Source organism: Thalassophryne amazonica, chromosome 16, assembly GCF_902500255.1.
Source record: "Thalassophryne amazonica chromosome 16, fThaAma1.1, whole genome shotgun sequence".
Taxonomy (NCBI): domain Eukaryota; kingdom Metazoa; phylum Chordata; class Actinopteri; order Batrachoidiformes; family Batrachoididae; genus Thalassophryne; species Thalassophryne amazonica.
In genome coordinates, this window is record NC_047118.1 from 44,318,843 (window position 1) to 44,335,525 (window position 16,683).

At 44.0% G+C, this 16,683-nt stretch overlaps 1 protein-coding gene across 9 annotated transcripts in view; it reads right to left on the reverse strand.

The window, feature by feature from the left end:
* The window catches only part of ep300b (E1A binding protein p300 b), a 106,253-nt gene that overhangs the window by 13,519 nt on the left and 76,051 nt on the right, over nucleotides 1-16,683 (reverse strand). For 5 of the 9 annotated variants that reach the window (XM_034189608.1, XM_034189611.1, XM_034189607.1 and 2 more), the window contains 4 exons: nucleotides 12,078-12,229; nucleotides 8,632-8,871; nucleotides 6,106-6,194; nucleotides 5,006-5,116 (listed from right to left, as the gene is read on the reverse strand). In XM_034189608.1, the coding sequence (XP_034045499.1) occupies nucleotides 5,006-5,116; nucleotides 6,106-6,194; nucleotides 8,632-8,871; nucleotides 12,078-12,229 (592 nt within the window). The remainder of the gene's footprint in view (nucleotides 1-5,005; nucleotides 5,117-6,105; nucleotides 6,195-8,631; nucleotides 8,872-12,077; nucleotides 12,230-16,683) is intronic. The other 4 variants (XM_034189612.1, XM_034189606.1, XM_034189609.1 and 1 more) reach the window with 3 other exon arrangements.

The following is a 16,683-nucleotide window of genomic DNA, read 5'->3' on the forward strand; positions in this document are numbered from 1 at the left end:
AAAAAAAAAATCTACAGCAGGATGAACATGAATGTCCAACACTTGGACGGGGGGGGGGGGGGGGGGGGCGCTTGGCTCAGCTCAGCCTCTCGGGCTGTGTCCTGAACAATTTACTTCCTTTTATACTGAAGCAATATTAAAAGGTATTTTAGCAGAATTATCTGAAGGTATAATAATTAATAAAATGAGAAGGTTCTGAGTTGACTTTTACACTGTGGTTACATTATGTTCAGAGTACAAACAGTCAATACACACAGTCCCAATTTTCCACTACACTAATAGCACAAGCACATCCTACTTTAATCTGTCTGCCACAAACTGTACCTTTGAGAATGTAACAATATGCAACACAGGGCTGTATATAGGAATGTGAAAGGGGGGGGTTCAAATCCTTGAGTTGGGGGTCCAGTGGGCCGCAGGGCCCCTGGTGGGGTCGAGGGGCAACGCCCTCGTGGGGGGCACGGGGGGGGGCGAAGCTCCCCGAAGCAGAAGCTTTTTGAGGATTTCGAGGGGTAAAAAGCTACATAAATTTCATTTGAAACCCAAAATGTATCATTTTAGGAAATACATTTTTATATACAAATAGTCCTTGCTTGTGATTGGATCAGTTGCCATAAGAACCACCCAGGAAGAACCAAGAATGGTAGAATGTTAAGCTTTAATGTTAACTTACTTTATCCAAATATCAAATTTTAAAAGCATAGCTTGTCTTTTTCCATCAGACAGATGTTCAACTGGGGCTGAGGGATTAAAAACAAGTCTATTATTAAAAACTATCCCCATTTTGTTGTGTATGTCTGTTAAATGGAAAACTCAAGTTACATAAAGTAGCCATTAGAGAAATCAAGCACTTAAAAGTATTTTTTGATTTATGGAAACAAATATTTTCTGCTTGTGCCGTGTTCTTAAGAGTCAAAAATCAGTAACAACTAGAAGCACTCAGAGAGTGCAAACCTCCGCCAAGGCCACGGGGTCACTGACGCCATAACATCTACACGCCGTGGAATCACTGAACTGGATAGCATGTATCCTTAGCGCTTGGCATCACAGTTTATTGCAACTTGCACCTTTCCCAGAAGCTACTGTCATCTGAGCACTGATATTGATATTGCATGTGCTTATAGACAAAAGCAAATGAGACAAAATTCAATTTATTATTCAACTAAACTGCAAATATATGATTTTTTTTTTAACATTTATGAAACACTTCTCTAAACAAGGCCATAGGGTCACTGACCCTAAAGAGATTCCCTCCTTGGCACAGTGATCTATTCAACAATTCAGTGTTACAACCAAAACTATGATACATACACTTTTCTTTCTTTTATATTTGACATCCTTGACCATGAAAACATACCACTAGAACTTGGAATCACTTTTATGTCTTTATTAGTTCAAAAGTTATTGTATAAAAACGATTTTTCGGTAATGGCGGTTTTCTTCTGGATCTAGCTCCATAACATTTGAAGCTACATCAAATCTGATGACACCTTACTGAATCAGTACAGATTCTGCTACAATTTGATGTTAGTTGTGCATCTCTAGCTTCGTCACCTACTGACACATCTTCTATTTTCCCTATATTTCTGCATATTCTGGATCACTAGATCCGGAATCCGGATCATCACCAAACTTTGTTGTTTGATAGAACATCTGTCTATGTTACACCCTCATTTTTTTCAAGCCTTTCTGCTTTGTTTTTGTGGAGTTAGAAACTAGAATGTCAAAATTCCCCTATCCCGCAATGGTGAAGAATCCTTTAAAAAATTCCTGGATCCAGATCGTGATCCGGATCACCACTAAAATTTAATCACTTGTTCCTCTTGTCATTTCCAACCACTCCACAAAACTTCATCAAAATCCGTTCAAAACGTTTTGAGTTATCCTGCTGACAAACAGACAAACAAACGCGACCGAAAACATAACCTCCTTGGCGGAGGTAATAATATATTTAGTTCATAAATTTCAAAAGATGTAAGTGAATGCAACGGTACCATGCCAGCTGTTAAACTCTTTGAACTTGATTATATCATAATTAGGGATAGACAGTATCAACAGTAAATAGTTGTAATTTGTACAGTGCATCTGGAAAGTATTCACAGGTCTTCACGTTTCCACATTTTTATGTTACAGCCCTATTCCAAAATGGATAAAATTTATTTACTTTAATACCCCATAATGCGAATGTGAAAGTTTATTATTTTTTTTTATTATTTTTTGCAAATTTATTAAACATAAAATAAACTAAGAATTCACATATACATAAGTATTCCACAACCTTTGCCATGAAGTTCAAAATTGAGCTCAGGTGTACCCTGTTTCCACTGATCATCCAAGAGATGTTTCTACAGCTCAACTGGAGTCCACTTGGGGTAAATTCAGTTGATTGGAGATGATTTGGAAAGGCGTACACACACACACACACACACACACACACACACACACACACACACACACACACACACACACACACACACACACACACACACACACACACACACACACACGTCTACATATAAGGTCCCACAGTTGACAGTGCATGTCAGAGCACAAACCAGACATGAAGTCAAAGGAATAGTCTGTAGACCTCCGATATAGGATTGTCTCAAGGCACAAAACTGGGGAAGGGTACAGAAATATTTCTAATGCTTTGAAGGTCCCAATGAGCACATTGGCCTCCATCATCCATAAAGTGAAGAAGTTTGGATCCACCAGGACTCTTCCTAAAGTTGGCTGCCCCTCTAAACTGAGCAATAGGGGGAGAAGGGTCTTAGACAGGGAGGTCTCCAAGAACCTGTTGGTCACTCTGTCAGACCTCCAGCATTCCTCTGTGGAGAGAAAAGAACCTTCCAGAAGGGCAACTGTCTCTGCAGTAATCCACCAATCAGGCCTGTATGGTAGAGTGGCTAGACTGAAGCCACTCCTTAGTAAAAGGCACATGGCAGCCTGCCTGGAGTTTGCCAAAAGGCACCCGAAGGCCTCTCAGACCATGAGAAACAAAAGTCTCTGGACTAATGAGACAAAGATTGAACTCTTTGGTGTGAATGCTAGGTGTCATGTTTGGAGGAAACCAGGCACCATCCCTACAGTGAAGCATGGTGGTGGCAGCATCATGCTGTAGGAATGTTGTACAGTGGCAGGAACTGTGAGACTAGTCAGGATTAAGGGAAAGATGAATGCAGCAATGTACAGAGACATCCTGGATGAAAACCTGCTCCCGAGCGCTCTTGACCTCAGAGTGGGGCAACGGTTCATCTTTCAGCAGGACAATGATCCTAAGCACACAGCCAAGATATCAAAGGAGTGGCTTCAGAACAACTCTGTGAATGTCCTTGAGTGGCCCAGCCACAGCCCAGACCTGAATCAGACTGAACATCTCTGGAGAGATCTGAAAATGGCTGTGCACCAACACTCCCCATCCAACCTGGTGGAGCTTGAGACGTGCTGCAAAAAGGAATAGTCAAAACTGCCCAAAGATAGATGCACCAAGCTTGTGGCATCATATTCAGGATGATTTGAGGCTGTAATTGCTGCCAAAGGTGCATCAATAAAGTATTGAGCAAAGGGTGTGAATACCTATGTATATGTGATTTCTTAGTTTTGTATTTTTAATAAATTAGCAAAAAAAATAAAATCATGTTGTCATTATGGGGTGTTGTGAGTAGAATTTTGAGGGAAAAAAATAAATTTACTCCATTTTGCAATAAGTCAACAACATGACAAAATGTGGAAAACGGGAAGCGCTGTGAATACTTTCCGGGTGCACCGTATTAATTTGCTCCACGGTATAGATTTTGATGATACCAACTAAGCAGTATAGCAGGCTTCGATGTCAGCCTGCACCAACAAATCATCTGTGAAACATGAGGTCACACTGCTTTGTTTTGCAATTTTAAAAAGGCAGAAAGCAGGTTCTACAACAAAGAGGAGTTGGTCACAGTTGGTGGAGGATTGGACCTGCTTCGGATCTAAGAAGTCAGATAGTGAGCAGAAAATGAAAAATTGTGAACTTTTGGATGATGGTGGTTGCAAAGAGGGGTAACCTCCTGTTCCATTTCCACAAATCAAAACATGTCAAGTTTGCGGAATTCAAAATAATGCGTGCACCGCAAACTTCAGATAAATTGTCAAGTGGAGATGGGAAGAAGAAGAAGAAACAAAATCTAGCTCTCCAAATCAGGTCAGTGTTTTTGAAAGACTGAAATGATTTAAGGTTTTGTACCTTTTTTCTATTATTTACTGCTGCCATGCACTTCCCATACCAGTGCTTCACCAATTCAGAAATCTTTATGTTGAAAGTTTAAGAAAAATCTACACTCACAGTGAAATATACATTTACCATTCATGCTTCAATTTATGCCATGATATGATTAAGGCTAGATGGAATGGCCAAAAATTTAAAAGTGTACCGTATTTTCCGCACCATAAGGCGCACCTAAAAGCCTTAAATTTTCACAAAAATCGGCCGTGCGCCCTATAATCCGGTGCACCTTATGTGCACACTGAATTCCAAAATCTGCAAAAACGACTGACGTTGTCTTTGACTGTCGGAATATCGGACCATTTCCCGCTGACACAAGGACAAAAAAAGCGAGGTGGCCACAGCTAGAAGACTAGCTGTTCAATTCAGACACAGAAGATGAAGACTTCGATGGATTTGTGACAGAACCATAATAAAAAATAATGTGAGTACCATACCGGTAGTTCAAAGTTGTTAAAAAGTTCAAATAAACTCACCGTTTTGCTTCCGTGACCTTTTCTTTTTTTTTTGTAGACTATATGTTTTAGCGTGCGCCTTTTGTAAGGGTTAAGTACCCGCTAATTGAGGGCGCGCCTTATAATCCGGTGTGCCTTATGGTGCAGAAAATACGGTACTCTCTTTGTATATAACCACTATATATATGGATAGAACTTCATGCTCACAAATATCTGAGCCAGAATATTTTTGGTGACAAACATCATTGGAGAGGCTGCTGTGTTACTGTTGGAATGTGATGATACTCACGTCTGAGGCTGGGATGGGTCGTCACCCAGGGAAACGCTCTCGCCCTGGATTTCGTTGAAACACTTCTCACAGAAGTGGTACCTGTCAGCAAGAAGCCCATATTTTGGTGAACTACACCGTTCGCCATCAGCACAGCCAATCACAGAGAGGGCACGATGAAGCAGGCACCAATCAGGGCAGGGCAGGGCAGGACAGGCCACGGGGCGGACACACAGGAGGCAGTGGGCAAGGTAGGTCGTCGCCAGGAGGCAGCAGCCAATCGTGATGCAGGGTGTTTGTGTGGGCGCGTGTTTGATTTTGCGCATAAATTTCAGAGAGGATGATTGGTCACACCAAAGCAGGCCAATGCAGACATCACAAGCGTTAAAAAAGTGGGGAGAGAAGGGGAGAAGGGTAGAGGGGGAGGAAGATGGGATGGGGAGGTCAAAATGAATGTGTATATATATATATATATATATATATATATATATATATATATATATATATGTATAAATAAAATAAAGTGTGAAATAAATTGGCACAGGTCAAACAATGAAGGGACAAAGGGGGAGAGAAGGGTGTGAAGGAGGGAGGGATGGACAGAATGAGAACAACCAACAGAGGACAGAGAGCCAAGGCAAAGCAAAGATTAGCGTCAGACATCCAGTGGTAAACAACAACATTACAGCAACATGAGAGACCACTAGGAGCTGTGGAGGAGCAAGGGAGCGAGTCTCCAAACATGAAAGGATGAATGAGGAAAAAAAATCATGGTTAAGCAACAAAGACCCATCATCCTTTAAAGTCATTTATAAAGTAGGAACCTTTCTTGTAGTGGGAGTGTACCCAGCCTTTGTTAAACCAAGTAAATATGAAGTAACTGTGGTGTTGGAGATGAGAGGAAAACAGGTGCCCAATTTATGAATGGCAACACACTGAAAATTAAAATGGTGAACTATGAAAGATGGGAATGTGCCAAGGTAACCATTTGAAGCCAAATTGCATCTGCGATTGTATTGACTGAATGATGCTGTGGAGACTGGAATCAATATTGCAGTACATCCAAATGTCAAAGCCCCGTGTATTTTTGTGCTATTTCATCTGTGAGTGACACCTCTTACCTGTTCTGGTAGCTGAAATAAGCAGCGTCACGTTGGATGGTGCATAACTGTTTTCCATAGCAGCACAAAGTTTGTGGAGAAAACTCAAACTAGAATAAAGGGAAAGGAAAAGAAAAAAAAAGATAAAAATTGGACAAGGACTCCCTTAGTTATAATAAATGCACAAAGACTGAGATGCTCAAGATCAAAACACATCTACATACATTTGTAACTCAAAGCACTGATTAAACAAACATAGCCTGAAAGCGAACACAGTCCATAGTTGTTGAGGTTGGTGGTACATTGGTGTCAGTTACTAATGGAGTCACAGGACGCCTCGATATGGACTGCGCAATATCACCAACACCGTGAGAAATCGGGGTTTCCCCCAGTACAGAATCTCCGCCAAGCCAGAAAAATGCTTGTTTTTTTTTTCTAAATGAAGCCAGATTAATGAAAAATTCAACACCAAACATCCATGAATTTAGAAATCAAATCATTTCAGCACAGCTCTCATCAGCATTGCAGCACTGAGGATGCAATCATCAGGTGGTACGTGTAGCCATTAATATTTTGTTTGTTTGGGTTCCCTGTTCTACTGCTCCACAAGAGGCAAGACACCTGTCAAATACTTTTCTTAGAGATGTAACTGGCTATAATGTCCTTTTCACAAGAAGACACAACACACAGTGCATACGGAAAGTACGTATTTAGTGTTTTATGTTTTCCACATTTTGTCATGTTACAGCCTTAATCCAAAATGGAGTAAATCCATTTTTTCCCCCTCAAAATTTTACTCACAACACCCCATAATGACAACATGTTTGTTTTTTTTTTTTTTTTTGCAAATTTATTAAAAATACAAAACTAAGAAATCACATGTTTGTTGATTCACCTTTGGTAACAATTACAGCCTCAAGTCGTCTTGAATATGATGCCACTAACTTGGTGCATCTTTGGCCAGTTTTGTCTGTTCCTCTTTGCAGCACCTCTCAAGCTCCATCAGGTTGGATTTGGAGCATCAGTGCACAGCCATTTTCAGATCTCTCCAAAAATGTTCAGTCGGATTCAGGTCTGGACTCTGACTGGGCCACTCAAGGACATTTACAGAGTTGTCCTGAAGCCACTCCTTTGATATCTTGACTGTGTGCGTAGGGTCACTGTCTTGCTGAAAGATGAACCGTTGCCCCAGTCTGAGGCCAGGAGCATGTTTTCATCTCTGTACATTGCTGCATTCATCTTTCCCTCAATCCTGAGCAGTCTCACCGGTTCCTGCCGCTGAAAAACATCCCCACAGCATGATGCTGTCACGACCATGCTTCACTGTATGGATGGTGCCTGGTATCCTCAAACATGACACCTGTCATTCACAACAGAGCTCAATCTTTGTCTCATCAGACCAGAGTGACTTCTGTCTGGCCACTTCACCATACAGGCCAGATTGGTGGACTGCTGCAGAGATGGTTATCCTAAGGTTCACCACTTTCCACAGAGGAATGCTGGAGCTTTGACATAGTGACCATCGGGTTCTTGGATCACTTCCCTGACTTAGGACATTCTCCACCTGATCACTCAGTTTAAAGGGCGGCCAGCTCTAGGAAGAGACCTGGTGGATCTAAACTTCTTAGATTTATGGATGATGGAGGTCACTGTGCTCATTGGGACTTTAAAGCAGCAGAAATATTTCTGTACCCTTTCTCAGATATTTGCCTCGAGACAATCCTGTCTTGGAGGTCTACAGACAATTCCTTTGACTTCATGCTTGGTTTGTGCTCTGACATGCACTGTCAACTGTGGGACCTTAGGTGTAAACAGATGTGTGTCTTTCCAAATCATGTCCAATCAACTGAATTTACCCCAGGTGGACTCCAATTAAGCTGTACAAACATCTCAATGATGCTCCGTGGAAACAGGATGAATCTGAGCTCAATTTTGAGCTTCACTGTGAAGGCTGTGTAAGTGTACATAAGCAAATGCTTATGCAATGTGATTTCTGTTTTCCTGTTGCCTTTTTTATTATAAATTTGCAAAAAAAAAAAAAAAAAGTTTTCCATATTGTCATTATGGGGTACTGTGTGTAGAATTTTGAGGGGAAAAAAGAATTTCATCCATTTTAGAATAAAGCTGTAACATAATTTGGAAAAAGTGAAGCACTGTGAATACATTCTAGATGCACTGTAACACTCATGGAAGTGTTAAAATGTGATCGAGTTGTATGAACCAGCAGCCTTTTTGCTCTATGCACCTGTGCTTTAATAATTATTAATTAAACACGGGTAAACACAGCCACACATTTTAAATGCAAAACCGTAAATACCTCTGATTCATGAAGTTTTGCCATCCAGATATCAACTTTGAAAGAGTATATTTGAAAATGAAAATTGAAATGGTGTAACTCCTGCTCTAATTATTAAAGAGGTCATGAAGCGCAAAACCAATAATACCATGATATAATACAGTCACTCTCCAAGGGAGGGGGAAAGGAAAATGTCTAATTCATTCTGCTGTCTGCACAGAATACAAGTTTAACAGAGATTTCGATCTCACCTTTCTCCCACAACAGTATCCCAGGCTCTGCATGACGGGATCGATCTCCGACTCAAACACCTCAGCCAGCTTGGAGCAGTACTTGTAGACTCGGGACGTCTTGCGGTTGTACAGCCAGGCATTGTTGAACATCAGCCAGACGTCCTCCACATACTGCCACGGTTCCTGGTACTGTCCCGTATCCAGCTTACGCTTGACGGTAGATAGGTCCATTGGGTTCTTCACTATGTCAAAGTAGTCCTGAAGCCAAAGAGGTTCGATCCAAAGTGGAGTGGGAGGTTGAGATTAATTTCAGGAGAATTGAGGGATGATGACGGTGGGTTTGGTCAGCCCCAGGCCCAAGGAGAACAAAGTACCATCATTTTTGAAGGAACCAGACGACAGTGTGAGGAAGGCATTTCAGGTGACCACATGGGACCAGATTGGGGGAGAGAAGAGGGTGCAGGGGGACAATGTTGTTGAGCGCTGCAGAAAAAGGGTTCGTGTGCAAACAGAGAGACATGACAATTTCTGCCCTCGAGCTCTCCGCTTTGCACCCCTAAGTGTGTGTGTATTACACAACAGGGCTCGACTGGCTGTCGAAAGCCTGTCTGACCCTCTGTGCGACAGATTGTGCACTACTGTAATCCATAACAGAAATGCTGTCCCAGACATTTATCAATTAATCACAAAGTCTTTTTGTTTTAGTAAACACCACCCTAAAACCTGGATTAGGATTCTTTGGAGAGGTCTGAAAGCCCCCAGGGTTTTCAGAGACCTGTGAGTGGCTGATCAGGGTGCAAAACAGAAAAAACAGAGCAGCGGCAAAGCAACATAAGCAGTCATATAAAACACAATTGATGCTTTTAGCAACATGGTAGCTGGCATCAACACTGCTGGCAGCGTGAAATGATTGCAGAGTTAAAGCCGAACAGTGCCGAGGTGATGCAAAGCTTACAGGAGCTGATAAGTCTAATGTGGCTGCGTTCCTCTTGTGCATCCTCTGCTAAAGGTGCAAAGGATGCACTGAGGGGGGAAAACAACAACTACCAATAATGAAAGCTTTGTATGATTTCATAAGAAAAAAGCAACAGTATGTGTCTCACTGCAAAAACAATCCAATGCAACTGGCGAGGATGAAATATTTAAAAGTTTAACTGAAATTAAAAAGCTTTATTCCAGTACATATTTCAGATATGATATGCAACTAACATGTCTTGTGCTCCTGAGGATTTGTTTTTGTGTTGTTTTGATTCAAGGAGAGGAAAAAAACTATACATAAAGGTGAGAAAGTCAAATTTTATATTTTTATATTCATAAGAATGACCCATCCTTTGTGCCATACAATCAAAATGTCATATCCACTTCATACAGTGATAAGACCTTCTCAAATACAATAAGTCCCTTCGGCTGCTCCCTTGTTTGCACTCGGGGTCGCCACAGCAAATCCAAGGTTGATCTGCATGTTGAATTGGCACAGGTTTTACGCTGGATGCCCTTCCTTACGCAACTCCACATTACATGGAGAAATGTGGCAGGGGTGGGATTTGAACCCAGAACCTTCTGCACTGAAACCAAGTGCATTAACCACTTGGCCACCACCCCTGCAAGACCTTCTCAAATACAACCCCTGGCAAAAATTATGGAATCACCGGCCTCGGAGGATGTTCATTCAGTTGTTTAATTTTGTAGAAAAAAGCAGATCACAGACATGACACAAAACTAAAGTCATTTCAAATGGTAACTTTCTGGCTTTAAGAAACACTATAAGAAATCAGGAAGAAAGTTGTGGCAGTCAGTAACGGTTACTTTTTTAGACCAAGCAGAGGGAAAAAAATATGGACTCACTCAATTCTGAGGAATTGAGGTTGTACAATAAAATAAATTTTTAAAAATTTTTAAAAATTACTTCTCTCACTGACTGAGTTCGAGACTAACTACCGAGCCGACAGCCGTTTACAGGACAAAAGAGAAAAATAACCAGTTTGATCATAACCAGTATTATCGCTTTTGAGCCAAGTCTTCATTGTCGACAAGCATGGACATTTTTTTTTTTTTTTTTTTTTGGCAAAGCCACCAGAAGCGTACCTTCATGTGATTGCTTTGGTCTCTATGTAACCATGTTTGTATATATAAGAGTACTTCAAAGAGTTCTCGGCCTCACCCACAACCAAGGGGCACAACTTTCTGAAGCACCCTTGAACTTGGTAAGATATCTCAAAAACGCCTAATCCAATTTTGAGCAAACGTGGCAGTAAAATGGTGTCTGTAGATGGGAAGAAATGATTTGATTGTGTTTGAATCAGTTAAAGGTCAAGGTCAAATTGAAGATCAAATTTTCAACCACGTTTGTATGGAGGAAGATTTTATGGAAATGAGTTCAGGTACTTTACTGTTTGTAAATGTGAGTGTTTAAAAACCCCACATTATCAGTTTTTCTACACTGCCTGATACTTTAAACCCAACAGCATGTGATACTATAATCTTACTTTCATTTACAACGGGCTTACTATGACACAATCACCACATGATGACTGTGATCATTTATGGAGACAATGCTACAACACTTTTAAAATGATAAAGACAGCACCATGCAGTGCCCAGTTTTCTCCACCCTCAAAAATGAAATAATTTAAGAAACTTCTTCAATTCTTTGTTTCAAAACTGTTGTTGCTTTTGTTTCAAGTTTGTTTTCAAGTGACTGGAATAAATTTGTTCAAATAAAATTTGAATGCTATTACCCCACCTCAAACACAGGTCAGCTGTATACAAATGCACTACTACTGGTGAGGAACTGAACTAGAAAGCTAAGAATTAAATACTACGGTGAAGCCTATAAAAATTAAAAGAAATTACTCAAAAAAGAGGAGTATTTTCAACATACATTTGCAGTCCTTGTTTTGAAGATTTCTTCTTGAAACATGGGGATGATATGTCTTAGAAAAGTTATAAGCCAATTACTATATTTAGTGTGCAAAGAGACAAACAGCCTTTATTGGTCTGTCTTTGGTGACATTTGAGTCATATTAGTTAGAGTTATAATTATTTGTAAAAATGCTGAAAAAGCCAGCATTTTAATATCAAAGCTGGCTGCCTCGCATCACTCTCAAAATCATTTTAAATGGTTGAAAATGTATTAGAGCTGAAGTGCACACACTATGAATTTCCTCACAAGAGTGCTTGTTTGCATTTACATACAAAACATCAATATCGTCCTCAAAATAAGGACCAATTTCAACAAAACTGAGCCTGATTTAACAAATTCACACATTAAATTTCATTCTCAACCTCAAACATGCAATGGGAAAAAAAAAATGAATTGAGGATTCAAAGCAAGTAAAGGCTTATAAATTAAAATGACTACATCTATGACAAAAAAAAAAAAAAAAAATTCTAAATATAAATTTTTAAATCTATTGAATTTTCAGAGAAGCAGAAGCAAAATGGCAGCCAGTGCAGTCCCTTACCAGGTTAGTTTTGTTACTAGTTCGAATACGTACGGGTATTCCCAGTAACTGGGGGTCCACCGGCTGACGGAAAGGAAGGGACTCAGGGTCCTGCCGGTACAGAGCTTCCAGTGTTGGCATCAGAGCCTGACGCAGCTCCTCTGGTTTAAAAACTTGGAAAAAAGAAGGAAAGACACATCAGAATCTTGAATTACCATAGTAAAATTATGTTCCATCATTTTCTTAATACTAGTAATAGTGACACATTTTTGACCATATCAGGAAGCTTAAAATTCAAACACTTTACAAAGTCAGAAAAATTTATTTCGACTTCCAGGACATGATTTCAACTTTCATTTCATTTTTCATTTATTTATATAGCACAAAATCACAACAAGGTGGCCTAAGGCCTAACCTTACCAACCCCCAGAGCAACAGTGGTAAGGAAAAACTCCCTCTGAGGAAGAAACCTCAAGCAGACCAGACTCAAAGAGGTGTGTAACCACGGTTCTATGAATCCTGGATGACCGCCAGAGGGCGGTGCTGAAAGCACTGAATGATCCCTTCGCGCATGTGCAGTTCGAGTAATAAGAACGCCACAGATGACCAATCACAGTGTATATAAGCATACGTCATCCGAGGCTCTGTTGCTACAGAACCTTCTCCCACAACGCGGAGATTCCGAGTGACAGAGAATCTCTGGCGGCCATCCGGGATTCATAGAATCGTGGTTACATACGAAAACTTCGTTCCATTTCATCCCTCCTGACCGCCAGAGGGCGGTGCTGAAAGCGCTGAATGACTAATACCAACAATGTCACGAGGAATCCTGAGCACCCACCTCACAGAGGAGTCCCAGAGGACCCCGACAGGAACACATGACCCAAAGGATGAGGGTCGGCCGCAGTGACATTGTAGAAACGAGTGAATGTACTCGGGGAAGCCCATGATACCGCAACGCAGATGGCATCCAGCGGAACCCCTTTCATAGCTGCCCAGGAAGCAGAGACACTCCTGGTAGAGTGAGCCTTCACGCCAGCTGGCCGGGATCATCCCCCTGCATGATAGGCATGGCAGATGACATCAATGATCCAATGAGAGAGACGTTGTTTAGATACAGGAAAGCCCAACTTAGGACCCCCATGACACAAAAACAGCTGGTCACAGCGTCCCAGACTCGCAGTAGCTGCAATATACACCTCCAGTGCTCTCACTGGGCACAACAACTCAGACCCATCCTTGGCTCAATGGCTGGTTATTATAAGCACGGGACAACACCTTAAGCAAAATGCCGTGTTCGGCCACAAGGTAACATCAGCCCAATGGGACCCCATCTAAGACACAAGGGACTGACAGATAGAGCATGTAACTCACCCACTTGTTTAGCGGGGACGATAGCCAACAAAAATGCCGTCTTACCTGAGAGCCACTTGAGGTCCACCCCTGCCAAAGGCTCGAACGGAGGACGACAAAGTGCTTCGAGAACAAGGGTCAGATCCCAGGCTGGTGCACGTGGGGCAGCCGGTGGATGCAACCTTCAGTGTTGAGGGAGAGTGGCCCTCATCAAGGACAGATTGGAGAAAATCCAGAATAGAAGAAACGGAACAGGTGACTGGATTCTCATTACGGGCAGAACACCACTGACAAAACAGTCGCCACCTGTTGTCATATTGCTGCCGGGTAGAAGGTGCCCTGGCAGACAAAATGGTACGCCTGACAGGATTCAGGGTGCCATATTCATCCCCCAACTGAGAGAGAAGATCCCTCGTGGGTGGAAGACGCCATGGGTCGCCTCGACATAAACTCCGTAGCAATGAGAACCATGGACGTGTGGGCCAGAACGAAGCCACCAGCAACAGTCTGTGGCCCTCCCTGAGAATCCTCTGTAGAGTGGGCCAAATCAACGGAAGAGGAGGAAAGCGTACAGGAGCACCTTGGGCCACGGATGAGCAAATGCGTCCCGACCCAACACCCCTGTAAGGGAAAACCACCGAGGGCAATGAGTCGACACTTCTGTCATGAACAGATCCACCTCTGCGCGACCACAGAGGTCCCAGATCATGCTCACCACATTGGCGTGAAGACACCACTCCCCTGGAGCAGGCGCCTGACGAGAGAGAGTGCGTCCACAGCTTGGTTCTGCTCTCCCGGTAGATACTTTGCCCGCAGAGTGGACAGAAGAGGAAAGGTCCATTCCAGCAGATCCCTGGAGACTTTTAGAAGACGAGCCGATCTGGTGCCCCCCTGACGGTTGATGTGGTAGACAACTGAGGTGTTGTCCGACGGTACCAGAATGTGTCTCCCCTCCAGGTGGGGAAGAAAGTGCCTCAGAGCTAGATGCACTGCCTGTAGCTCCAGCACACTGATATGTCTCAAGCAATCCCTTCGGCTCCAGATCCCTTGAACTGCTCTGTGCTGCCAGACGCACCCCATCCTGTGGAACTGGCATCCGTGGTGACCACCTCTCTGCAGTACACCACTAGCCCCATCAGGACACCCCTGGAGAAATAAGCCCTGTTCCTCCAGGGAGCCAGGGGCCGGAGGCACAACCATGTCACCGTGAACTTGCGATGTCTGTGCAATTGGGGGTCCAGATGAAAGCTGTTGAGCCACCTCCGCACAGGGCGTAATGAAAGCAAGCCCAACGGCACGACGTGAGTGACTGATGACAGTTTGCCGAGAAGTTGCAGGAAGGCGATATATGGAAACCGCCTGCCTAGTTTGAACCGAATGACCAACTGGAGGATATCGTCTATCCTGTGGATGGATGGATGAGCCTCCATGGAAGTTGAATCCAAGGCCACCCCGAGAAAAACAGTGGTCTGAGAAGGAGCAAGGCAACTCTTCTCCAGGTTGACCCTGAGACCCAACTGGGACGTGTGAGCAAGCAGCCGATGCATATCCCGAGATGGGGCGCACAGAAGCCGATCGTCGAGATACGGCAGAATCTGCATTCCGCATGCTTGTAGCGGGGCGAGAGCTGCCTTTACACACCGAGTAAACACCCTCGGAGAAAGGGAGAGGCCAACCGGGAGTAACCGAAACTGCCAATGATGACCCTGATAAGCAAACCTCAGAAGGTGGCGGTGGTCTGCCGCAACAGGCATATGAAAATAGGCATCGGTCAGATCTCTTGACGTAAACCACGCTCCCCTTGCCACAGTTTGAAGGACCTCCGCCGTGGTCAACATGTGAAATGGCAGCACCTTCAAATAATGATTGAGTCCCAGCAGATCTAAAATGGGTATGAGGAAATATGTTGAATAGTCACCTCCGGGTTGCTGCAGAGGATCCACCTCCTCGATAGCACCCTTGGCCAAGAGGGCGGAGAGCTACTGATCTAGTGCTTGGGCTTTCACCTGGTCGGCAATCAGAGTCATCATGACCCGGTCCGAGATCTGTGGCCGGCACCGGAATTGCAACCTGTAGCCATGGGTAAAAGTAGCAACCACCCACCGATCCACAGTGTGAGCAGCCCAGTAGTCGAGCTGCTGATGGGAAAACCATCTGACTGCCGGCCCGGTGGCCTTACCTCCCCTCCCCACGACCCCTAGGGGCACTGGGGGGTTGGCGGCCACTATCCGAAGCTCAGTTCTGCCTGGTGGGGTGGCAGACTGGCTCACAAAAACCACCACCCGGCCTCCGCTGAGAGCCCCGCTGATAACTCTCATAGCGGTACTGAGGTGGGGGTGGCTGCACCACATGGCCAATAGACGAACGCCTCAAACGCTGCGGGGGCACAGTTCTGTTGAGGCCAGAGAGACACTGCCTAGTCTGCTGTGCCTGGATGGTCCGCTCCTGTGCCTCTAGGGCAGCCGGGCTAAACAGCATACCTGGCTCCACAGGAACACCACAGAGGGTCCTCCGATATGCCTCAGTCAGGGTAGACTGTGCCAGCCAAACCTGCCAACGAGCCTGAACAAGGAAAGACATAACTCGGCCAAGCTCCCTTGACATTAGGGAAAAAGCCTGCAACGCAGTATCATTAAATCCTACCACACTTGCTGCAGCACCAGTATCCTGCAGAGATGCAGAAACTGCAAACAGGAGGTGCGCCAGGGAATTACCCAACCGGCCAGCACACGCCCTGCGAAGGAGGTTGTTGGTCACACGGCACTGAGTCCGTGGGCACCAAGCCTCGCTGCGTAGAGCCTCCTCGGGAGACACAATAAGTGAGGCTACCGCTGGCATGCGGACTAAACCGGCCCTGGCAGACTCATGCATAGAGGCCAATGCTCGACCGTCCGCTGAGAGACGTGATAAGGCTCAAGGTTCCCGCCAACATGCGTGCAATTCCCTCAAATAGTCCACCGATGGGGGAACAGAAAAGGCAGTGGGCGCACACCCACGTCTGAAAAAAGCACTCCCAGCGGCAGCCTCCTCTGCCACTGGAATATCCAAGTGCAGTAGAGTTAAGGCCCTATGCATAACATCCTGCACACCGGCACTGCTCGGCTCACTGACCACACTTTGAGAGGAGCTGAGTCTCTGTTTCTACCCCAAAATGAGAGGCCGAGACGGTGAGAGACAACACATCCTCCTCCACCGCCAACTCAGGCATAGCCGGAGAAGCCCCCGTCCCAGGCAAGGAAGCTTCCAGCTGCCGGGCTTGAAACAATGACTTCAT